The sequence below is a fragment of the Paramisgurnus dabryanus genome, chromosome 18 (assembly GCF_030506205.2).
Source record: "Paramisgurnus dabryanus chromosome 18, PD_genome_1.1, whole genome shotgun sequence".
NCBI lineage: Eukaryota > Metazoa > Chordata > Actinopteri > Cypriniformes > Cobitidae > Paramisgurnus > Paramisgurnus dabryanus.
Window position 1 is genome coordinate 31,835,755 of NC_133354.1, and position 27,079 is coordinate 31,862,833.

Here is a 27,079-nt window from a genome sequence, read left to right on the forward strand (position 1 = left end):
AACTGACAAAAAAATTCACCTTTGTGACCTACACACTTCCTGGCGCCTGGTGGTGGCGCTATTCCCGGGAGTCACAATAGGCACATCGCTGCGATCGGAATCTTCAGATGAACAAACACCCCGCGTGTCATCACAATAAGACATTTTTTGCCTTAGATATTAGACACTTCCTGTTTCTCTGAATTTGCCATAAATTTGTCGCCTCACCATGGCAGAACCGTTCGAGATATCAAAAATCCCTTCGCAATTTATCATCTACAAGGTCTCGGCATCATGTTCACCACGTACGGTGTCATTCGCATGAATCCTCTAGGAGGAGTATTTAAAAGTTCACCGCATGCATTTTTGAAACAATCCAAAATAGCCGACTTCCTGTTGGGCGGAGCTAAAATGTTTGAGTGCGAAAGTTGTTTGGGTCGATGAGATCTATATGCATACCAACTCTCGTACATGTGCGTACATGTTTGCTCGATCTGTGCCCCAATGTTTGTTTTTGCATTACAGGGGGCGCTACAGAGCTCCCTTGCCACGCCCATATTCCAGCCTTTGCATGAGCCTAGTGGCACGTGACTTTTACATCTGTGCCAAATTCCCGGTGTTTTCGAGCATGTTAAGGCACCCAAAGTGCACGCCAAGAGCTTAAATATGCCTGAAAATGAAAGTAAAGTTTGACTTGTTGCCATGGGAACAGCGTTAGAGATATCAAAATTCCCTTCGCAATTTATCATCTACAATGTCTCAGCATCATGTTGACCACTTTTGGTGTCAATCGCATGAAAATCCTAGGAGGAGTATTTAAAAGTTCACCACATGCAACTGTCAAGAAATCCACCTTTTGTGACTGCCACACTTCCTGGTGCCTGTTGGTGGCGCTATACCCGAGACTCAAAATAGGCACATTGATGCGATCGGAATCCTTGGCCGAACATACAAACTGCGTTTCATCCCAATAAGACATTTTTTGCTTTAGATATTAGACACTTCCTGTTTCATTGAATTCGCCATAAATTTGTCGCCTCGCCATGGCAACACCGTTTGAGATATCAAAAATCCCTTCGCAATTTAGCAAGTCCAATGTCTCAGCATCATGTTCACCACGTTTGGTGTCAATCGTATGAATTCCCTAGGAGAAGTATTTAAAAGTTCATGACTGACATACTTCCTGGCGCCTGGTGGTGGCGCTATACCCGGGAGTCACAATAGGCACATCGATGCGATCGGAATCTTCAGACGAACAAACTACCCGCATGGCATCACAATAAGATATTTTTTGCCTTAGATATTAGACACTTCCTGTTTCTCTGATTTCGCAATGAATTTGTTGCCTCGCCATGGCAGAACCGTTCGAGATATCAAAAATCCCTTCGCAATTTAGCAAGTACAATGTCTCGGCATCATGATCACCACGTTTGGTGTCATTTGCATGTATCCCCTAGGAGGAGTATTTAAAAGTTCACTGCATGCATTTTTGAAACAATACAAAATAGCCGACTTCCTGTTGGGCGGAGCTTAAATGTTAGAGTGCGAAAGTTGTTCGGGTCGATGAGATCTATCAGCGTACAAAGTCCCGTACATGTGCGTACATTTTTGCCCGATCTGTGCATCAATGTTTTTTTTGCATTACAGGGGGCGCTACAGAGCCCCTGTGCCACGCCCGTGTTCCAGCCTTTGGATTTCTGCGATGACGGACGACTCTGACGTCTGTGCCAAATTTCAAGAGTTTTCGAGTATGTTAAGGCCCCCAAAAAGTCCAAAAGTGTTAAAAAAAATAAAAAATAAAAAAATAAATAAATTCGAGCAAAAACAATAGGGCTTCGCACCTTTCGGTGCAGGCCATTCTGGCCTGCTCCTCGGTGCTCGGGCCCTAATAAAAAAATAATAATAAATAAATAAATAAATCCGAGCATAAACAATAGGGCTTCGCACCATTCGGTGCAGGCCATTCTGGCCTGCTCCTCGGTGCTCGGGCCCTAATAATAATAAATATAGCTGCAAGCAGCAATGGCGGGCCCTCGCACGGTTTTTTTACCGTTACACAGTGCGTCCGATAAAGCGATGCACGGTGGGCAAGGGCATCAAGTGGGTAAATATCAGTGGGCTATTTAATGTTATCACTGAGCCATTTGGGCACTGTAGCTAAAAGAAACCCCACATTTTAGACAAACGGGGGCACTAGTAAGCCACTTAAGAGACAAGCCTATGTCTGACATTTTTGTGCACACTTAACAGCCGACAACTCTGATGTGTGTGCCGACTTTTAGGTTAATCTAAGCACGCCAAGAGTCCTAAATATGCCTGAAATAAATGTAAAGTTTGGGGCGTTGCCATGGGAACAGCGTTCGAGATATCAAAAATCCCTTCGCAATTTATCATCTACAATGTCTCGGCATCATGTTGACCACTTCTGGTGTCAATCTCATGAATATTCTAGAAGGAGTATTTAAAAGAACATAGCATGGAACTGTCAAAAAAATCCAGCTTTGTGACTGACACACTTCCTGGCGCCTGGTGGTGGCCCTATACCCGGGAGTCACAATAGGCACATCGATGCGATCGGAATCTTCAGACGAACAAACACCCCGCATGGAATCACAAGAAGACATTTTTTGCCTTAGATATTAGACACTTCCTGTTTTTCTGATTTGGCCACAACTTTGTCGCCATGCCATGGCAGAACCGTTCGAGATATCAAAAATCCCTTCGCAATTTATCATCTACAAGGTCTCGGCATCATGTTCACCATGTTTGGTGTCATTCGCACGAAACCCCTAGGAGGAGTATTTAAAAGTTCACCACATGCATTTTTGAAACAATCCAAAATAGCCGACTTCCTGTTGGGCGGAGCTAAAATGTTTGAGGGCGAAAGTTGTTTGGGTCAAGAGTTTTTGAGTATGTTAAGGCCCCCAAATTGCCCCGAAACGAAAAAAAAAAATAATAATAATAAATCCGAGCAAAAACAATAGGGATTCATACCTTTCGGTGCAGGCCATTCTGGCCTGCTCCTCGGTGCTCGGGCCCTAAAAATAATAATCTGAGCAAAAACAAAAGGGCTTCGCACCATTCGGTGCAGGCCATTCTGGCCTGCTTCTCGGTGCTCGGGCCCAAAATATAGCTGCAAGCAGCAATGGCGGCCCCTCGCACGTTTTTTTACCGCTACACGGTGCGTCCGAGAAAACGATGCACGTGGGCAATGGGCATCAAGTGGACAAATATCAGTGGGCTATTTAATGTTGTTACTGGAGTCAATCGCATGATTATTCTAGAAGGAGTATTTAAAAGAACATAGCATGGAATTGCAAAAAAATCCAGCTTTGTGACTGACACACTTCCTGGTGCCTGGTGGTGGCGCTATACCCGGGAGTCACAATAGGCACATTAATGCGATCGGAATCTTCAGACGATCAAACACCCCGCATGGCATCACAATAAAACATTTTTTGTCTTAGATATTAGACACTTCCTGTTTCTCTGAATTCGCCATAAATTTGTCGCCTCGCCATGACAGAACCGTTTGAGATATCAAAAATCCCTTCGCAATTTAGCAAGTACAATGTCTCGGCATCATGTTCACCACGTTTGGTGTCATTCGCATGAATCCCCTAGGAGAAGTATTTAAAAGTTCACCGCATGCATTTTATAAACAATCCAAAATGATCGACTTCCTGTTGGGCGGAGCTAAATGGTTTGAGTGCGAAAGTTGTTTGGGTCGATGAGATCTATATGCGTACCAACTCTCGTACATGTGCGTACATGTTTGCTCGATCTGTGCACCACTGTTTGTTTTTGCATTACAGGGGGCGCTACAGAGCTCCCCTGCCATGCCCGTGTTCCAGCCTTTGCCCGGTCCTAATGGCCGACAACTTTGAAGTCTGTGCCAAATTTCCGTTGTTTTTGAGCATGTTAAGGCAGTGGTTCTCAACGTTATTCCTGGAGGCCCACTGCTCTGCACATTTTGTATGTCTCCCTTATTTAACACACCTGATTCAAATCATCGGCTCATTAGAAGAGATCTCATGAACTGAACTGATTGTGTCAGATAAGAGAGACATACAAAATGTGCAGAGCAGTGGGCCTCGAGGAACGGAGTTGAGAACCAGTGTGTTAAGGCACCCAAAGTGCATGCCAAGAGCTTAAATATGGCTGAAAATGAAAGTAAAGTTTGACGTGTGGCCATGGGAAATACGTTCGAGATATCAAAAATCCCTTCGCAATTTATCATCTACAATGTCTCAGCATCATGTTGACCACTTTTAGTGTCAATCGCATCAAAATCCTAGGAGGAGTATTTAAAAGTTCACCACATGCAACTGTCAAAAAATCCACCTTTTGTGACTGCCACACTTCCTGGTGCCTGTTGGTTGCGCTATACCCGAGACTCACAATAGGCACATCGTTGCGATCGGAATCCTTGGCCGAACATACACACTGCGTTTCATCCCTATAAAACATTTTTTGCTTTAGATATTAGACACTTCCTGTTTCTCTGAATTTGCCATAAATTTGTCGCCTTGCCATGGCAACACCGTTCGAGATATCAAAAATCCCTTCGCAATTTAAAAAGCCTAATGTCTCGACATCATGTTCACCACGTTTGGTGTCAATCCCATGAGTCCCCTGGGAGGAGTATATAAAAGTTCACCGCATGCATTTTTTAAACAAACGGAGCTTAAATGTTAGAGGGCGAAAGTTGTTCGGGTCGATGAGATCTATAAACGTACCAAGTCTCGTACATTTGCGCACATGATTGTCCGATCTGTGCACCAATGTTTTTTTTGCATTACAGGGGGCGCTATAGAGCCCCCGTGCCACGCCCGTGTTCCAGCCTTTGGATTTCTGCGATGACGGACGACTCTGACGTCTGTGCCAAATTTCAAGAGTTTTCGAGTATGTTAAGGCCCCCAAAATGTCCAAAAGTGTAAAAAAAAAAAATAATAATAAATATAGCTGCAAGCAGCAATGGCGGGCCCTCGCACGTTTTTTTACCGCTACACGGTGCATCCGAGAAAACGATGCATGGTGGGCAAGGGCATCAAGTGGGTAAATATCAGTGGGCTATTTAATGTTGTTACTGAGCCATTTGGGGACTGTAGCTAAAAGAAAACCCACATTTTAGACAAACGGGGGCACTAGTGAGCCACTTAATAGACACGCCTTTATCTGACCTTTTTGTGCACACTTAACAGCCGACAACTCTGATGTGTGTGCCAACTTTAAGGTTAATCTAAGCACGTCAAGAGTCCTAAATATGCCTGAAATAAAAGTAAAGTTTGCAGCGTTGCCATGGGAACAGCGTTCGAGATATCAAAAATCCCTTGGCAATTTATCATCTACAATGTCTCGGCATCATGTTGACAACTTCTGGAGTCAACCGCATGAATATCCTAGAAGGAGTATTTAAAAGAACATCGCATGCAACTGTCAGGTTTAAATAAGCCTTTAAAATGAAAGTAAAATTTGAGGCGTTGCCATGGGAACAGCGTTTGAGATATCAAAAATTCCTTCGCAATTTAGCATAAGCGTACCAAGTCTCGTACATGTGCGTACATGTTTGTCCGATCTGTGCACCAATGTTTTTTTTTGCTTTGCAATGTTTTCGAGTATGTTAAGGCCCCCAAAAAGTCCAAAAGTGTAAAAAATAATAATAATAATAATAAATATAGCTGCAAGCAGCAATGGCGGGCCCTCGCACGTTTGTTTACCGCTACACGGTGCCTCCGAGAAAACGATGCACGGTGGGCAAGTGCATCAAGTGGGTAAATATCATGCTGCTACTGACCCATTTAGGTACTGTAGGTAAAAGAAACCCCACATTTTAGACAAACGGGGGCGCTAGTGAGCCACTAAATAGACCGTTAACTGACGTTTTTGTCAACAATTAACAGCCAACAAATCTGATGTGTGTGCCAAATTTGAAGTCAATCTAAGCACACCAAGAGCCTTAAATATACCTGAAATAAAAGAAAAGTTTCACGCGTTGCCATGGGAACAGCGTTTGAGATGTCCAAAATTCCTTCGCAATTTATCATCTACAATGTCTCAGCATCATGTTGACAACTTCTGGTGTGAATCGCATTATTTCCCTAGAAGGAGTATTTAAAAGAACATCGCATGCAACTGTCAGGATTAAATAAGCCTTTAAAATGAAAGTAAAAAGTTTGACGCGTTGCCATGGGAACAGCGTTTGAGATATCAAAAATCCCTTCGCAATTTATCATCTACCATGTCTCGGCATCATGTTGACCACTTTTGGTGTCAATCGCATGAATATCCTAGAAGGAGTATTTAAAAGAACATCGGATGGAACTGTCAAAAAAATCCACCTTTGTGACTGACAGGCTTCCTGGCGCCTGGTGGTGGCGCTATACCCGAGACTCAAAATAGGCACATCGATGCGATCGGAATCCTTGGCCGAACATACACACTGCGTTTCATCACAATAAGACATTTTTTGCCTTAGATATTAGACACTTCCTGTTTCATTGAATTCGCCATAAATTTGTCGCCTCGTCATGGCAACACCGTTTGAGATATCAAAAATCCCTTCGCAATTTAGCAAGTCCAATGTCTCATCATCATGTTCACCACATTTGGTGTCAATCGTATGAATTACCTAGGAGTAGTATTTAAAAGTTCATGACTGACACACTTCCTGGCGCCTGGTGGTGGCGCTATACCCGGGAGTCACAATAGGCACATCGATGTGATCGGAATCTTCAGACGAACAAACACCCCGCATGGCATCACAATAAGACATTTTTTACCTTAGATATTAAACACTTCCTGTTTCTCTGATTTCGCCACAACTTTGTCGCCTCGCCATAGCAGAACCGTTCGAGATATCAAAAATCCCTTCGCAATTTAGCAAGTACAATGTCTCGACATCATGATCACCACGTTTGGTGTCATTCGCATGAATCCCCTAGAAGGAGTATTTAAAAGTTCAACGCATGCATTTTTTAAACAATCCAAAATAGCCGACTTCCTGTTGGGCGGAGCTTAAATGTTAGAGGGCGAAAGTTGTTCGGGTCGATGAGATCTATATGCGTACCAACTCCCGTACATGTGGGTACATGTTTGTCCGATCTGTGCACCAATGTTTTTTTTTTGCATTACAGGGGGCGCTACAGAGCCCCTTTGCCACGCCCATGTTCCAGCCTTTGCCCGTTCGCAATGACAGACAACTCTGACGTCTGTGCCAAATTTCAAGAGTTTTCGAGTATATTAAGGCACCCAAAGTGCCCAAAACTGTTAAAAAAAATCCGAGCAAAAACAATAGGGCTTCGCACCTTTCAAGAGAAATGGTGTGGTCAGGTGTTCTTCCTGGGGGGGGGTGTCCTGCAGTTTAATATTGTCACTATCTAAAAATTTTACAAAATTGTATTCTTTTACATCACTGCCATTTCCCCCAAAATTATTATTATATTAAGTCTAAACAAAAGGGAACTAATGGAATTTATGCACTAAATCTCTTTCCAAAAGGAAAAGAACAAATATTCACTGCTTTTGATTAGAAACCTTTAGTAGCTTTAAGATTTATAAAATTGTACATTAGCACAGACAACCGAGTCATTTCATAATTTGAAATGGCAGTTCTGCTCTTTCCTGAATTATTTTATTACATACATTTATACTTTATATCTTCCGCGTAATATGCTATAAACACATCTATTATTCTTTGACTTCACTTGACGGTAACAATGTCACTTATGTAAAACATTTTCTTTACGTAATTAATGAGAAAATTCACATGAAGGTAATTAGTTTGCATTATCGTTTAATGCTGTTTATCATAAAACATTCCGCTCTGTTTACATCTCACCTAATCAGACTGATCTCACGGAAAGTTAGAGAGAGTCAACGGTTAGAGAGTCTGGCTCGTAAACCAAGAATTGCTGGTTTAAGTCTCACACACGGCAGGTTGCAACTGAGGTGCCCTTGAGCAAGGCATCTGTCCCCCATTCCTCCTGGGCGTTGCAGTGATAGCTTCCCACTGCCCCTGGTGTATGAGTGTGTTCAATACTCACTGAATGGGTTAAATGCAAAGCTCACATTCCAAGTATGGTATACCATACATTGTTCTTTACGTCATTTACACTTCAGTCAGTTTTGTCCCAAAAACCTTAAGGCATGGGTCTCTAACATTGTTCCTGGAGGTCACCTGTCCTGTAGATTTTAGTTCCAACAAACCTGCTAATCAAGTTTTTCAGGGCTACCTACACTGTCAAAAATAAAGGTACAAAGCTATCACTGGGGAAGTAGGTCCTAATATGTACCATTTAGGTATGTATCTTTGAAGTACTAATATGCACTCTTTGGGTACAAAGGTGTAGCATTTTGAAAGGGTACTGTCCCAGTGACAACTTTTGTACCTTTATTTCTGAGAGTGTAGGTAGCCCTGAAAAACTTGATTAGCAGGTTCAGGTTTGTTGGAACTAAAATCTACAGGACATGTTCCCTCCAGGAACAGGGCTGAAGACCCACGCCTTAAGGTGCCATTCCAAAATGCTAAGGATGAAGAGAAATTTAACCTTTAAGCATGACAACACTCGAAGCACACCTGAAGCACAAAGACCTTTGGCTCCACCAAAATAAGAGGTTTTGGAATGGCCCAGCCAGAGTACAGATCTGTGGTGTGACTGGAAGATGGCTGTGTTCATCTGATGACCAACTTAATTGAAAAAGTTTTTGCAAGGAAGTCAAGATATGCGCAAATTATTGACTCTTTCCCACAAAGATTGCATGCTACTAAAGGTTCTGCAACTAAGTCCATTTCCTTTGTTTCCTGCTTAGCAAAAGCGGCATGCAAAGACAGTTCAGCACAGTTATTTTGCAATATTGTGTTTTAAAAATAAACGTAGCTTTTTTCTGTGTATCAACATAATTTCAGGGCAGATCAAACTTGAGCGCTGCTGACTCTGTTTAGAAACTTTGAATGCATGTGCTAGCATTGCAAGGTGAGCTGACTATCAAAATAGTCAAGGTAAAAAAAGTTTGTATTTTAAGTCAAACAGCAAATAAAACTGCCACTACCAAAAATAAACTGTCTGTATATCTTGTAAGTCCTCTACATTTTATTTTAGTTTTCAAATCATGAAAACATGATGCATATTTATTGGGAAAAATGGCAGCTGATTTGTATGGGTATTGAAGTTATAAAAAGGTATTATATGAATATATCCAAAGTCTAATAAATAACTTTATACTGTATATTGGTTCAGTAAAAGGGGAATTCCTCTTCATACCCAGCTAAAATAAAAAAAGTTTTCTAGGAGTCTGTAGTTTTTTACAGTTAGGGTTTTTGTAATGTAGTGTTGTCTTTTTTCATTTTACTCTTTGGAGAAAGCAAAACTTTTATCCTGGGTTATCCCAAAAAGGAGGTGTTTTACATAAATTACTGCATCCACAACAACAACAAATTTGATCTGCCTTGTGATTTTGCATAATTTCTTATTAAATTTTAACATAAATGTAATCAATTTGTTAACTTGATAAAAAAGAAAAGTATTTGGGAAAAACATGTTTAATCACTGTAGTGCTTAAATGATTTCTTACAGAAAAAAAAAACAATTTCTTAGATTATTCTGAAAATTAGAGGGGTGTTAGGGGCCCCCAACATAAATTTTGCCTAGGCCCTCCAAATATCTAGAACCGGTCCTGTAAAAACCTGCCATTCAAGCATGTGTAGACTTTATATCTGCTGTACATCATTGTTTATTGAAAAAAAAATCTTTAATTTTTGTTGCCATTTCATAAGAGTTTTGCTCTTGGTTTTCAGGTTTGGCAGGAAAATTGTGTTCTTTGTTACCATGGGGATTCAGACAGCATTTACCCTAATTCAAGTCTTCTCACCATCTTGGTTGATCTTCTGTTTGTTGTTTTTCATCGTTGGAATGGGACAAATATCTAACTATGTGTCAGCATTTGTTTTGGGTACATGCATTTGATATACTGTGATTTAAAGTGTATGTGTCATATTAGTATTAAATGTACCTAAAACTGATCTTTAAATTGTTGTGTTAGGTTTTAGTGAAACTATGCTTGAGTTTGAGTACAATTGTTTAAAAATATATTATACATGTACATTTAACAATTGACATGAGGTTACAAAAAACACTTCTATATTACATATTGCTGTTTAAAACTTTCAAAACTTCTGAATGCTGAAAGAATAGTTCACCCAAAAAGAAATTCATCATCATTTACTGACTCTTACACCATCTCAGAGGACTTCTCTTTGACTAAACAAATATTTATAGAAATAAATCCAATTGCTTCAGGCTCATACAATGCAATTAGCAGGACCCAAATTTCTCAAAAATGCACATACAGGCATCATAAAAGTGCAACAACTGCAAACCTACCTTTTTCAAACCTATTAATATTTCAAGCACAAAGCACCACCCAAAATATGGGAGCATGTTGGTAACATTAAAACTCATTTGATCTGAGGGTGAGTAAATGATGAGAGAACTTTTATTTTTGGGTGAACCTTTCCTTGAAGTTTATATATTTTTTACAGTTTGTTTTTCCTACAGGAATGGAGATATTGAGTGGATCAGTTCGGGACATCTTCTCCACTCTTGGTGTGTGCGTTTTCTTCTCAGTTGGGTATATGATACTCCCATTGACTGCATACTTCCTACGAGACTGGAGAATGCTACTTATTGTTCTTACCATTCCTGGTTTCTTCTACATACCCCTTTGGTGGTAGGTGTAAGCCAGTGGTCACTATTTATTTATTAACTTTTTAATACCATTCCAGCATCTGTGGGTATATTTATGGCGTAAACCGGATATCTGTACACAAGTTGATCTATACCAGTGTTTCTCAAACTTTTTCAGCCCAAGGACCACTTTATCTACCAATTTTTTTCTGAGGACCACCTAACAGAATCCGACTCTAACACGCCCCCCAAAAAAACAACAAAATAGGAAGGATAAGCTAAATTTAAGTTTAATATGCAACTGTTTTAAGTCAAAAGCTAATTTTTTAAACACAAATGCAATGCTATGTTCAGAAATTATTATATGAATTTTATTTCATTTGAAAAAGTAAATGTGAAATGAGTTGCAGCTTAATATGAACAACAAACTGCACATGTGAAAAAAAAAACTGCAATTAAACATACTGTAACAGCCTAGGTCCCACTTAATGTCATTCCAAAGAGCCATTCATTTAAAACTGAGGTGGTGGGTATATGAAGTCTATGGTTGTAACTATGGTAACAATAAAATGCTGAAAAAAATGTTCCCCTTAATGTCCAAACTGCTTTAAGTTGATGTTTGATCTTTTCTTTTGACTCCTCTTTGGTATAGCCACCAAGCATTTTTATGTTATTAAAACAAAATGGCAAGAACTGATATCACAGTTTCACAAGTGCATTACAAATCGAAATAAATAAGTGACGATTGTGTAAACACTTGCCTAGTTTAGGCCAAATGCATAAAAAATTTAAAGCTGGACAATAAGAACCAGAACATGAAACATAAGGAAGGGGAACCAATCAAAATATTACACATGAGGTAAATTGGAAACAAGAGACAAACATGATAAACAAGAACTTCAAAAATAAAAGACAAACAGAACCCTAACACTGACACAAAGAGAACATGCAAGCTCCACACAGAAAGACCTCCTGACCCAGCCTAGGCTGCCAATTCCAAATATTGCTTGATAACACATTAGACATAAGAACTGTTGTTCATAGTAAATATTGGAGATTTAGCAGAAAGATTCATTTGAATAGTAAAGTTTATACACACGAAGCATTAATTTGCTGCATCTACAGAGGAAATGCACATGCTGTACACATGGTGTTATTCTCTCATAAACATAAAGTTGTTTGCAGTTGTAGGAAGGCCAACTTGATTACATTATTTGCAGTGCTTACTCATAATGTTCACTGCATTTACTGTTAAGCTTCTTTTCATCTTAACAATGACTTCTCTGATTAATCAGGTGATAGTTATAAATTCAACAATAAATATAGCTGCAAGCAGCAATGGCGGGCCCTCGCACGTTTTTTTACCGCTACACGGTGCGTCCGAGAAAACGATGCACGGTGGGCAAGGGCATCAAGTGGGTAAATATCAGTGGGCTATTTATTGTTGTTACTGAGCCATTTGGGGACTGTAGGTAAATGAAACCCCACATTTTAGACAAACGGGGGCACTAGTGAGCCACTTAAGAGACACGCCTATGTCTGACCTGTTTGTGCACACTTAACAGCCGACAACTCTGATGTGTGTGCCGACTTTTAGGTTAATCTAAGCACGCCAAGAGTCCTAAATATGCCTGAAATAAATGTAAAGTTTGGCGCGTTGCCATGGGAACAGCGTTCGAGATATCAAAAATCCCTTCGCAATTTATCATCTACTATGTCTCGGCATCATGTTGACCACTTCTGGTGTCAATCTCATGAATATTCTAGAAGGAGTATTTAAAAGAACATCGGCGTCAACTGAAAGGCTTAAATAAGCCTTTAAAATGAAAGTAAAGTTTGACGCGTTGCCATGGGAACAGCGTTTGAGATATCAAAAATCCCTTCGCAATTTATCATCTACAATGCCTCAGCATCATGCTGACCACTTCTGGTGTCAATCGCATGAATATTCTAGAAGGAGTATTTAAAAGAACATCGGCGTCAACTGAAAGGCTTAAATATGCCTTAAAAATGAAAGTAAAGTTTGACGCGTTGCCATGAAAACAGCGTTCGAGATATCAAAAATCCCATCGCAATTTATCATCTACAATGTCTCTGCATCATGTTGACCACTTCTTGTGTCAATCGCATGAAAATCCTAGAAGGAGTATTTAAAAGAACATCGGTGTGAACTTAAAGGCTTAAATAAGCCTTTAAAATGAAAGTAAAGTTTGACGCGTTGCCATGGGAACAGCGTTTGAGATATCAAAAATCCCTTCGCAATTTATCATCTACAATGCCTCAGCATCATGTTGACCACTTCTGGTGTCAATCGCATGAATATTCTAGAAGGAGTATTTAAAGGAACATTGGCGTCAACTGAAAGGCTTAAAAATGCCTTTAAAATGAAAGTAAACTTTGACGCGTTGCCATGAAAACAGCGTTTGAGATATCAAAAATCCCTTCGCAATTTATCATCTACAATGTCTCAGCATCATGGTGACCACTTTTGGTGTCAATTGCATGATTATTCTAGAAGGAGTATTTAAAGGAACATTGGCGTCAACTGAAAGGCTTAAAAATGCCTTTAAAATGAAAGTAAAGTTTGACGCGTTGCCATGGGAACAGCGTTCGAGATATCAAAAATCCCTTCGCAATTTATCATCTACAATGTCTCTGCATCATGTTGACCACTTGTTGTGTCAATCGCATGAAAATCCTAGAAGGAGTATTTAAAAGAACATCGCATGGAACTGTAAGGCTTAAATATGCCTTTAAAATGAAAGTAAAGTTTGACAGGTTGCCATGGGAACAGCGTTCGAGATATCAAAAATCCCTTCGCAATTTATCATCTACAATGTCTCTGCATCATGGTGACCACTTTTGGTGTCAATTGCATGATTATTCTAGAAGGAGTATTTAAAGGAACATTGGCGTCAACTGAAAGGCTTAAAAATGCCTTTAAAATGAAAGTAAACTTTGACGCGTTGCCATGAAAACAGCGTTTGAGATATCAAAAATCCCTTCGCAATTTATCATCTACAATGTCTCTGCATCATGGTGACCACTTTTGGTGTCAATTGCATGATTATTCTAGAAGGAGTATTTAAAGGAACATTGGCGTGAACTTAAAGGCTTAAATAAGCCTTTAAAATGAAAGTAAAGTTTGACGCGTTGCCATGGGAACAGCGTTCGAGATATCAAAAATCCCTTCACAATTTATCATCTACAATGTCTTGGCATCATGTTGACCACTTCTGGTGTCAATCGCATGAATATTCTAGAAGGAGTATTTAAAAGAACATCGGCGTGAACTTAAAGGCTTAATTAAACCTTTAAAATGAAAGTAAAATTTGACGCGTTGTCATGGGAACAGCGTTCGAGATATCAAAAATCCCTTCGCAATTTATCATCTACAATGTCTCGACATCATGTTGACCACTTCTGGTGTCAATCTCATGAATATTTTAAATAAGCCTTTAAAATGAAAGTAAAGTTTGACGCGTTGCCATGGGAACAGCGTTTGAGATATCAAAAATCCCTTCACAATTTATCATCTACAATGTCTCTGCATTATGTTGATCACTTCTGGAGTCAATCACATTATTTCCCCAGGAGGAGTATTTAAAAGTTTACCACATGCAGCTGTAAGGTTTAAATATGCCTTAAAAATGAAAGTAAAGTTTGACAGGTTGCCATGGGAACATCGTTCGAGATATCAAAAATCCCTTCGCAATTTATCATCTACAATGTCTTGGCATCATGTTGACCACTTTTGGTGTCAATCGCATAAACATTGTAGGAGGAGTATTTAAAAGAACATCGCATGGAACTGTCAAAAAAAATCCACCTTTGTGACTGACACACTTCCTGGCGCCTGGTGGTGGCGCTATACCCGGGAGTCACAATAGGCACATCGATGCGATCGGAATCTTCAGACGAACAAACACACCGCGTGTCATCACAATAAGACATTTTTTGCCTTTGATATTAGACACTTCCTGTTTCTCTGATGTCGCCATAAATTCGTCGCCTCGCCATGGCAACACCGTTCGAGATATCAAAAATCCCTTCGCAATTTAGCAAGTCCAATGTCTCGACATCATGTTCACCACGTTTGGTGTCAATCGCATGCATCCTCTAGGAGGAGTATTTAAAAGTTCAACGCTTGCATTTTTTAAACAATCCAAAATAGCCGACTTCCTGTTGGGCGGAGCTTAAATGTTAGAGGGCGAAAGTTGTTCGGGTCGATGAGATCTATATGCGTACCAACTCTCGTACATGTGCGTACATGTTTGCCCGATCTGCGCAACAATGTTTGTTTTTGCATTACAGGGGGCGCTACAGAGCCCCCGTGCCACGCCCGTGTTCCAGCCTTTGCCAGGTCGCAATGACGGACGACTTTGACGTGTGTGCCAAATTGCAAGAGTTTTCGAGTATGTTTAGGCACCCAAAAGGGCCAAAAGTGTTAAAAAAAAAAAAATAAAAAATAAAAAAAAAAAAAATAATAAATATAGCTGCAAGCAGCAATGGCGGGCCCTCGCACGTTTTTTTACCGCTACACGGTGCGTCCGAGAAAACGATGCACGGTGGGCAAGGGCATCAAGTGGGTAAATATCAGTGGGCTATTTAATGTTGTTACTGACCCATTTGGGGACTGTAGGTAAAAGAAACCCCACATTTTAGACAAACGGGGGCACTAGTGAGCCACTTAAGAGACACGCCTATGTCTGACCTTTTTGTGCACACTTAACAGCCGACAACTCTGATGTGTGTGCCAACTTTAAGGTTAATCTAAGCACGTCAAGAGCCTTAAATATGCCTGAAATAAAAGTAAAGTTTGCGGCGTTGCCATGGGAACAGCGTTCGAGATATCAAAAATCCCTTTGCAATTTATCATCTACTATGCCTCAGCATCATGGTGACCACTTTTGGTGTCAATTGCATGATTATTCTAGAAGGAGTATTTAAAGGAACATTGATGCAACTGAAAGGCTTAAATATGCCTTTAAAATGAAAGTAAAGTTTGACACGTTGCCATGGGAACAGCGTTCGAGATATCAAAAATCCCTTTGCAATTTATCATCTACAATGTCTCAGCATTATGTTGACCACTTCTGGAGTCAATCACATTATTTCCCCAGGAGGAGTATTTAAAAGTTTACCGCATGCAGCTGTAAGGTTTAAATATGCCTTAAAAATGAAAGTAAAGTTTGACAGGTTGCCATGGGAACAGCGTTCGAGATATCAAAAATCCCTTCGCAATTTATAATCTACAATGTCTTGGCATCATGTTGACCACTTTTAGTGTCAATCGCATGTATATCCTAGAAGGAGTATTTAAAGGAACATTGGCGTCAACTGAAAGGCTTAAATATGCCTTTAAAATGAAAGTATAATTTGACGCGTTGCCATGGGAACAGCGTTTGAGATATCAAAAATCCCTTTGCAATTTATCATCTACTATGCCTCAGCATCATGTTGACCACTTTTGGTGTCAATCGCATGAATATCCTAGATGGAGTATTTAAAGGAACATCGGCGTCAACTGAAAGGCTTAAATATGCCTTTAAAATGAAAGTAAAATTTGACGCGTTGCCATGGGAACAGCGTTTGAGATATCAAAAATCCCTTCGCAATTTATCATCTACAATCTCTCGGCTTCATGTTGACCACTTTTGGTGTCAATTGCATGATTTTTCTAGAAGGAGTATTTAAAAGAACATAACATGGAACTGTCAAAAAAAATCCAGCTTTGTGACTGACGCACTTCCTGGCGCCTGGTGGTGGCGCTATACCCGGGAGTCACAATAGGCACATCAATGCGATCGGAATCTTCAGATGAACAAAAACCCCGCATGGCATCACAATAAGATATTTTTTGCCTTAGATATTAGACACTTCCTGTTTCTCTGAATTCGCCATAAATTCCTCGCCTCGCCATGACAGAACCGTTCGAGATATCAAAAATCCCTTCGCAATTTAAACAGTACAATGTCCCGGCATCATGATCACCACATTTGGTGTCAATCCCATGAATCCACTAGGAGGAGTATTTAAAAGTTCAACGCATGCATTGTTTAAACAATCCAAAATAGCCGACTTCCTGTTGGGCGGAGCTTAAATGTTAGAGGGCGAAAGTTGTTCGGGTCGATGAGATCTATATGCGTACCAATTCTCGTACATGTGCGCTCATTTTTGTCCGATCTGTGCATCAAAGTTTTTTTTTGCATTACAGGGGGCGCTATAGAGCCCCCGTGCCACGCCCGTGTTCCAGCCTTTGGATTTCTGCGATGACGGACGACTCTGACGTCTGTGCCAATTTTCAAGAGTTTTCGAGTATGTTAAGGCCCCCAAAAAGTCCAAAAGTGTTAAAAAAAAAAAAAAAAAAAAAAAAAAAAATAATAATAATAAATATAGCTGCAAGCAGCAATGGCGGGCCCTCGCACGTTTTTTTACCGCTACACGATGCGTCCGAGAAAACGATGTACGGTGGGCAAGGGCATCAAGTGGGTAAACATCAGTGGGCTATTTAATGTTGTTACTGAGCCATTTGGGGACTGTAGGTAAAAGACAAACCCCACATTTTAGACAAACGGGGGCGCTAGTGAGCCACTAAAGAGACTCGCCTTTGTCTGACCTATTTGTCCACTCTGAACAGCCGACAACTCTGATGTGTGTGCCGACTTTAAGGTTAATCTAAGCACGTCAAGAGCCCTTCATAACAATAACATGGATCAGCATGTAATGTCTATTGTTGTATGCCATGTTATGTTGCTAACTGGGCAAGACATTCATTTGAAAATAAATAAACAACAAGTAAATGTTGTAATAATAACATTAATTAACGTGCTACTATATTTTTGTTGTATACCTGTGTCTCATTGTGGTGTATGAATGTGTTTAGAAGTTTAACTCAACATTTTATTTTTTAATGTTAAAATCTTCTGAGACAGTCTTGCACTGTCTAAGTGCAGCAGTATTTTTTAAAGATTTTAAAAGTGTACCTAAGTCTTAAGATCAAGACAATATATTAGGCCAAACAAGGAAATGCACGATTTGGTGAGACTGGATAATCCTGACAGAACCTGAACACCATTCCAGAATTATTTCTGCCTCAAATGGAGTGTCATCTGGTGCGGCCCCTCTGGTGACAAATTAAAGACATTAAAGTTACATAAAAATTAAATCTGATTTATAAAGATACATATATAACATTGTGGTTGCACTAATAGCCTGAAATGAATGCTGCTTATTTCTTTTATTGCTTTTCTAAAGGCAGTAAATATGGTTTTTGATTAGCTGCATAGTTATTTTGAAGGAAAGCACTGCAACCTCAATGTTACCACTGTCTCACCATAACAACCATAGTTTAACCATGATATGATAATCAATCCTGGAAAAAAACAATACTTTCTCTTTTCAATTTCATATATTATAATAGTGACCATCTCCACTGTGAGACATTTGGAATTATCAAATCATCTTTGATGATAACATTGCTAACATTAGATAAATATACTACTGGATGATGAAAACAATTATGAGGTTGAGCCTTTAAAATGCCAATACTTTCTTTACAAAACACTTACTGTTATTGTCTGATATATTTAATGTCCATTCTTTCTTTAACACGTGACATTTAGAGCACGTGCTCATTTCTCACCAGTTAGCTCACTCACGCCATCTATTGATTTCATTTTGTACTGCAACAATTTAGTGTTTTAGACCAAATGCAGCGACACTCAATAAATGTAAAAATGTTATGTACATAAATGTTTTACGTGTTTGAGTGGGTCTCTGATTGAAAACGCCCTAACCATAGAGAATGTGTTGACAATTGATTTGGTAGAAAATATCAGGTGTTCGGGTGTTTGTCAGATCACTTTTAAGTCATCATTTAAGGCTGATATGGGGTTGTACCTCTTTTTTTTATGGGTTGTACCCACACCATGTATTAAAACAGACCCTTCAGGGCTAATTTTTATTTGTTTCTTGTATGTAACTTACACAAATGAGCAATGTTAGTTATTGTTTTAAAAACAAATTACTCTTAGTATTAGTGTTATGATAATCGGATAACCAACTTAAGGACAAACGTTCTCAAGGGTGTCCTATGGTGTCTGACAACAAATATAGTTAAAATCCTGTTTTTGTGCGGAAATTAAAGTTGCAAAACACATTTATTTAATGTTAATCTTTAAAAAGTAAAGTTCTTGTCACGAAACCCCTGGACCATATAACGTTCGATATCCCGGAAACTAGCCAACTAACTTTAATTTCAATTTCAAACACAAGAAATCTGTATTAAACGTCATTTTATAAAAGAAATATGTACTTATTTTTGGTAACATTTAAATGTAGAATGTAATTTTATTTACCTTAATTCCTGAAGAGGTCTTAACAGTAACACCACCGTTTAAAATGGCTGCTGCGCAGGCTCCCGATCTGCATCACGTGACTCTTGACTTTGCTTAAATTGTTTATAGTGTTAACAATTTTTATAAGTAAACCAAAAGCTCAGTATATTTAGTAATGATTAAAGCCATAATTCATGTATTGTGCAAAACTTAAATTAATGTGCAAAATCTTTACATTTATTTTAGCTATATTTGCTAAGGACAGGAATCTATTTTTACTTAAATTTATTAGTAAAATATGCTTATATTTTTAAGCTATATTTGCTGAGAATTAAAATCATTTTACAGTGTTAAAAATAATTAGCTCAATTTACTTAAAAATATAGTGCATAATTTTTGTGTCCCTATTTTAAGCAAGTTTCACATGGAATTTTAAGCAATTGCTTAAATTTTTTTAAGCTTAAACTGCTAAAAATTCCATGTAGAACTTACTTTAAAAATTGAACTGCTTAAACTGCTTAGAATTCCATGTAAAACTTACTTTAAAATGTTGGTGCAAAGATTGTGCACTATATATTATTATTTTTTAGTAAATCCTGCGTATTATTTTTGTCAGTGTAGTACTGTTACCACGCATGTAGAACAGCAAAACAAATGAAAAGTCTCTTGAACTTTATATATATATATATATATATATATATATATATATATATATATATATATATATATATATATATATATATATATATATATATATATATATATATATATATATATTAAACAAGTCATGCATTGTTTTGAGGATTTTTTATTAAAGAATGCAAAATATAAAACACTCACTTACTCATTCTAACATAATTTGTCAGCACAGCTCACAAATGATGCAGCAGCAAACATCTATGATTAAAGTATATGTATATATATATACTTTAATCAACAATGGTGTGGACAAATATAGATGTTTGCTGCTGCATCATTTGTTAGCTGTGCTGACAAATTATGTTAGAATGAGTAAGTGAGTGTTTTATATTTTTGCATTCTTTATAAAAAATGTTCCAAACAATGCATGACTCTTTGAAACAAAGCATTGAATCTTCAACTTGATTGAAGTGGCCAGTGTCAGCAAAGGTAATTTTGTGAAAAATTACAAATTACCATTAAATTTCCACATCCATACCTTAAAATAATAGATTTAATAAATTGATTTAGCACACACAAAGTCAAAAACAATTTAAATATATGTTAAACTTTTTTCTTTTTTTTGTATTGATATTGAGACAGACAACTTTAAGATCTACTTTAATGCATCAGATATTTTGACCACTATAATACATTCTACCCGCTTTACAGTTAACCAAACATTCACGTCAGATATAACAGATTATTGGTTCCATTTGCATGAATACTTGTCAAACAGATATTTTTAAAATTGTAATTTTGTGTAGATGTCTACATATCGGAGTCGGGTACTTGCGCCTCTGTGTGCACGTGGAAGATCGCCTTTGAGGCTTGTCGCTCTTAATAACTCTTTAAACATTAATTAGGTCCCGAAATTAATCTCTTTTAATAACCATTTTAACATCAAGCAAGTATTGAAATTTATATTTACATTTCTGCATGCTTTAAAAGGGAATAAAAAATACGCGTATGAAGACCCGTGTTTGCATTAGAATAGATTATTTATGACGGTTTACGTCTCAGAAAACGTACAAATAAATCATTTTAGATGTTTATTGACTATTTAGAGCATTGGATTTGCTAGACGAGAGCTTAATGTTTTTATTTTTATTGAAACCTTTGATTCATTTAGATAGGGTCACAGTAAGGCTGTGCCTAATATATCCATCCATATATATCAATGATAGCAAAATAGCAGATGGATTTTAATGGTAGTTTTAAAAACATTTTTGTAAAGGTATTGACTACAATATATGATGTGTATTATAGTATTTTTGCAATTGACATGAGTGTAAAAGTAAACTTTGATGCATTAAAAAATTGTATGTTCACTGATATAACATAGTGTATATCAATAGTGATAAGAGCTGGATAATATAGGAAAACAGACTAATGTGACATTGTGGAAGTAATTTAAGTGTTGTAGTTAGTAAGGTTGTAAAGAGTTTTTAATAAATGTGATATACAAGTGATATGCAGCAATACATTTAAAATGAAATAGTACTATATTTGTTTTAAAACTATTACAGATAAGCATGTTACAGGTTTATTATGAAAATGTAAACTTTGACTGAGTACTTAATTGTTTATGCAGGAATTATGAAAATACATCTGTGAACGTTTAGGATCGGGTAATGTGTTTAAGAAAGGTGTGGCAAAGCTTTGAAGTGGCAAAAATTCCAAAGGAAATGTTGAAAGTATGCGAAAAGTTTTGTTTTTCCTTCTTGATTCAAGTGTAGGCCATCGTGTCTGTAGAAACATCTCACAATTTTTCCGTTTCTGAGAAAAAGTTTAGAGGGATTTAGAAACACGATGTTGTTGGTTTGTGAAGCCCAATGTTTCATCATGTTGTTGCATTGTTTGATTGTAGATTTTGTAGCGCCGTCGTCTGTCATCCGTGGTAATATAGCGCTGACTGCAAAATAGATGACTTGTTGATTTACTTCTGATATTGTTTTTAAGAGTGTTTGCATTCTTTGTAGGAAGACAGTTGGTGTTGCTCCATTTGCGATGTCATTGGTCCCTATGTGGATTAGTAAAAGAGTTTTTTCGCGAAGACCGTGAAAATGCCTCACGTGTTGACTTGTTGATCGTTGAAGAGTGGTCCCAGGGTGAACATAGCAGCGAGCTGGTTTCAAAAAGTTGTTAATATCTCGACACATTGAATCCGTTAGAATGCAAACTTGAAGACCTGCAATAGAAAAAAAACAAGTTATATTGTTGTTTGAAGATTGAATAATTTGTATTTATGTTGCTAGGTTTTATGTTAATAGTTACCTTGAGGTATTATGAATTTTCTGTTGTTGATTGTAGTTGTGAAAGAGATGTAGCTGTTATCTAAAGATACACCAGTTATTGTTTTATAAATAATAATAAACTACTATTTGTAGTAATTTCAATTATTTAGAATTAATTAGATTTAATTTTTTGCCTACCTTGTAGTGCCATAGTTCCTGTTGATATCAGTAGAATGAGGTTTCAAGAGTGTGGGTTTTGTTAAAATTGTGGGTGGAAATTTGTGATGGTTTAAGAGTAGGCAGTTGCTGAAACTAAAAGGGGTGGGGTTTTGTCGAGGAGTTGATGTGGTAACGGTGTTGTATTATAGTTGTGTTTGTATTAAGAGACAAGAAAATGTATCGTTATTAGGTTATTTCTGTAACTGTGGCGATTTTGGACAAATGTGCATTAGTAGTGTTGCGTATTCTGAAAAAAAAAATCATTCGTGTTAAGGAAAATTGGCTTTGTGTGCGGTCCAGTTGCGTTTTTGTTAACAAACTATTTATTGTGTATTGACTAAGAAGGGTATGAAACATGCCAGAGGTCTCGTTAAAAAGGTAAAAGGGTTTTAATTTCTAAATGTAGTTTTATAAAATAAATGTTCTTGCAAAATTAATAATACATTTTATGCAAAGAGGTAATATCTGAATGTGTTATTTTTATAAAAGGACATATGAATCTGCTTGTGTATTTTAATTACAGACGAGCTTTTCAGCGTTGCTGAAATTTCTATGTTAAGTGTTCACAATGTAACATCCATTTGCAGTTTTATTCCACAAAAGTATATGAGAAATAGAGATTTTTTTCCGTTGTTGCTATCGGATTTCTATAAAATAATTATTCATCCATACAATGTAAAAATTGATTCAGTCAATTTACTCAATTATTTAGGGTAATTTGTTTTAATCAATATATTTAATCTGTTAATCCAGACAGCCGTTTTCAGGTCAAATCATGAAATGTACATGCCCACACTAAAACAGCTGTAGTTCCAAAACCCTTTGACCTGCAGACTCAATTTGATATCTCTAAAAATGAGACACTTTTGTATTTACTTCTCAGTTATCAGAATTCAGATTTGTAAGAAAAGCTAAATGTTATAAACATTGAAGTGTGGTGAAAATGTTTCATTAAAATTAAACGTGTTTTTATTTAATTAATAATGTCATATTAAATGTGTCATACCAACCCAAATACAACATAGACTTAAGACCACATGTCTGACCAATCTATGTTTCCAGCCGAAGATGATATGATAAAAAATGAGGTTACTGTAAGCTTTGATCTTCACTCATGTTTTACCTACTAAAGCACTCACCAGTTGTTGTGAAGTGATAAAAGAAGCATTCATATTAATGGCGGTGACTTATCTCTATCGCGAGTAAATTGCGTAACCATTTATTCACTGATGGGCGATAGAAAAGCACCCAGACAGCGATCTGTTGCTAATAATAAGCTTTTGTCCTCACAATATACATTCAGAGTACCTGCATAATGTTAGGTACATCAACAATGTCTGCAAATAGCGATGTGCATCAGAATGAGAAGCATTCTAAGTTACTGCAGATAACAGTGCACGAAAATAAAACACTAAATATTAGCTGTATGTGAAATATTAATCATAATGTGTGTGTGTGTGTGTGTGTGTGGACTCATTTTAAACATAATACTCAGACTGACCCGATCGCGTATGCCTTTTCCATAGTAGAATCGCGCTTCGTGTGCAGTTGTTGAATAACAATATGGATGTAGGATTATTATGCAAAATCCCATGGAAACAACGAAGAAATATCAATATTTCTCATATGTAATACGTTTGTGGACTAAAACTGCGAATGGATGTTATATTGTGAATGCTTAGTAATGAGATTTTAACAGTGTGAAATCATCTAAAGTTATGAGGGAGGCGCAGGTGCATAATAAGAGTGTGAAGACATTTTATGAATGAACAAATTTAAATATGTCTTTGTTGCATAAAATTTATTATAAATTTTGCTAGAGTATTTATTTCGTGGAACAGCACTTAGAAATGAAATCTAAACCCTTCATCCTTTCTAATGATATATGGCATGACAAGTATAATAATTTTCTTCAGTATAATGTATTGTAAACTTAATAGTTTGTAAACAAAAACGCGTCAGGACCACGCACGGCCCGGTCCGCTTTAACAGGTGTTAAGGTACCTTAAAAAAATAAGTAAATTGAATATATCATGTTTTACCATAGCGGGATTCTAGGCTACAATGGAAAATGTAAGTTAAAGTAAAATAAAGCCCACACTTATTATGATTAATATTTCATGAACAGCTAATAGGCTACATCAGCGATGTTTTTTCCTTTTGTGTGTGTGTGTGTGTGTGTGTGTGTTAGACGCCTTTCAGTTCGGTCTGCACTCACAGATTCTCATGCTAGACGCGCTGTTTCAGTAGCTTAGCGCCAAGCTTTGATTGTAGTCATGTCATCATTTGACTTTCCGATGATTGCAGGCATTTAGTATAGGTCAATGCAAAATTAAAAACATGTTAATTTATGCAGCTTATTGTTTTTGTAACATGTAGCATACACTGTTTGCCACAATTTTTGTAATGTGTAATGTAGACTTAATGTCATGTGTTTTACTTGTGTCAATAAAATAAAGTGTGTACAATTGTTTGTTTATCATTGTTTGTTTATCATTGATAATTAATGGTCCAGTATGAATTAAAATCACTTTAAGTAAGTTCAACTAAATTATTGAGTTAAATAATATTCCAAAAATGTCAGATATATGTACCTAATATTTTGAATGTTATTGACAATTTATTTGGAAACTTTAATTGGGATTTATATTGCATTGCTTTAAGTTTTTGATGATATTTATTTAATTTGTTTACGTGGACTTCATTAATAATGACTACTGCTATTTGTGATTACATCTTCTCAATTTAATTGTGTATGGAAAACATATTATTATTGAAATTTAGGTACTAGAATTTACAGCTTTCAAATGTACTTAATATTTTATTAGTGTAACACTGTAAAAGTTTTATTTATGTGTGTGTAAATGTCATATTTGTAACAAAAAAATACACTATCTAATTGCTGCATTGGTTGATTGCTTTGGATAAAATCGTCTGTTAAATGTTTATTGCAGTACCCCAGACATCAGATGACTCAGTAAGGAGAAGGATTGGAATGTGTGCTACCTTATGTTGATTAGAAAAGGTAGACTTTTAGAAGAAAGAAGAAAAGGATTATGGTGCTGTCTGTGATGTTGAATAGGTGGTGTGAATAGTCTGTCTTTAAAAGAAGCGCGAAGTGACTTATTCTGTGAAAATCTGGGCGTGTATAAGGGGCTTAGAAAAAGTTCAGTAAAAGTTGTAGTACGTTTTGTTGAATTCATTTACGTGTTTAGCCGTTGTTTGTGGAGGTAGGTTTTGTTTGTATGCGAAAATTTGACTTGGTATTGCAGATTCAACTGTTAATTCAATTGTTTATTTGATGTTGTTACAGGTAAAATGGCATACAGTAGCCCTACAAAAATTCCCCGTGTGGACGGAGAAGAATTTTCCCAATTGAGAGACAAGTTCCGATTAGTAGCAGTAAGTACTATTTGTGTTTGGGAGAACGAACGATTTCTTTTCAAAAAGTTTATGCGTGATTTATTTATCTTGATTATTTTTTGTTGTTTGTTTGTTTAGTATTCGGCACTGGATCCTGCAACACCCAGGAATCGTGTCAAGGAGGAGGTCACGGAACTTGGAGTTCTTGTGATGGGGAAATTTGGTGGCATGGATTCGGAAATTAAAACTTTAAGAAGGGATTTGGCCAAAGCAAAACATATGCGAAACAACTTGGAGATTGAATTGGAGGCAGCAAAGGCAGCTCAGGATTTTTTGAGAAATGGTACAGTATATCATGAATGTTTTTATTATAGTGTATAAAGTGTATTATTTTCATATTGTGGATTTGCATGGAAGTTTCATTGTAAATATGTTTTATTTTCAGACGTCCTTAACCCTGAGCAGGAAGGTGGTTCCGTTTTGAGAAATGGTAAATAATCAATGTTTTCGTTACTATGTAAAGTGTAATTTAATATTGTGGAATTGGGTTCAATTTTTTTGTAATTAAATTATGCTTTACATTTTCAGATGGCGTTAACTCTGAGCTGGAGGAAGGGTCTGTTGCGGGTGCCATATTGACTGTCACAGAGGAAGAGGCAGATTGAATTTCCAAAAATATTTGTATTTTTGTTTGAAAAGTTTTATTTAGTTTGTAATTGTAATTTTATATGTATATAGTGTTGTTTTATATAATAAATATTTTTGTGATTTTGGGTTTGTGTTTGGTGAAGTGAGTTTTTGCAGTATTTTAGGTTGGCCTTATATGAAAATTTGCAGTGATAAATGTAGTTAAAATGGAAGTTATTAAAAGGAATGTCTAACTTGTTTGTGTGATTTAAAATGAGTGAAATGAAAAGTAATTACAAATTAAGCAGTTAATTGTTTATGAATAAATCCTGCTTGGTAAATCAAAGATTTAAATAATACTAATGAACAAATTTTTGTTACTGGTTTAACAGCCGTGTTAAGGCACTTAGCAAGTTTAATTTGTCATGGTGTGTAGTCTTTACTCAAAAATATAATTTAAAGTTTAATGGTAATCAATGTTGTCTTTTCATCTGGGTGTACATCCAACTAAAATGATAAATTAAAGATAAATTGAACGATTACATGCATTTCATTTTTTGTAACTATTTTTATACAAGTATGACTTAATTTGCCTTGTGGCATATGTTTGATGTTGCGATCTTTGATTGTATACGTACTTTTATTACTCAACAATTAAAGATTTTAGTTAGACTTTTGGAAAATGTAATTTTACAATGCATTAAATAGTAATGTTTTACATAATGTTGCAAAAAGGTGTAGGCATTCAAGTAGCACTACATTGAATGTATTTGTTTTCCATTAAGTTTACATTTGTATATCATATTTTTATGGTCATGCGGTCGGCTGCAAGAGCTAACATGCAGTTGACGTGAAATTACTGCGAAAACAATTAGAGAAATTATACGAAGGGATTTTCTTTCAAATACTTTTTGGTACCTTTATTTGGGTTTCAGCGCCACGTAAAATCTAA

At 37.0% G+C, this 27,079-nt stretch overlaps 1 protein-coding gene across 1 annotated transcript in view; it reads left to right on the forward strand.

Annotated features, from left to right (window-relative positions):
* The window catches only part of LOC135776752 (organic cation/carnitine transporter 2-like), a 147,758-nt gene that overhangs the window by 24,703 nt on the left and 95,976 nt on the right, over positions 1 to 27,079 (forward strand). The window contains exons 3-4 of the mRNA XM_065287654.1: positions 9,776 to 9,930; positions 10,536 to 10,707. Coding sequence (XP_065143726.1) covers positions 9,776 to 9,930; positions 10,536 to 10,707 — 327 coding nt within the window. The remainder of the gene's footprint in view (positions 1 to 9,775; positions 9,931 to 10,535; positions 10,708 to 27,079) is intronic.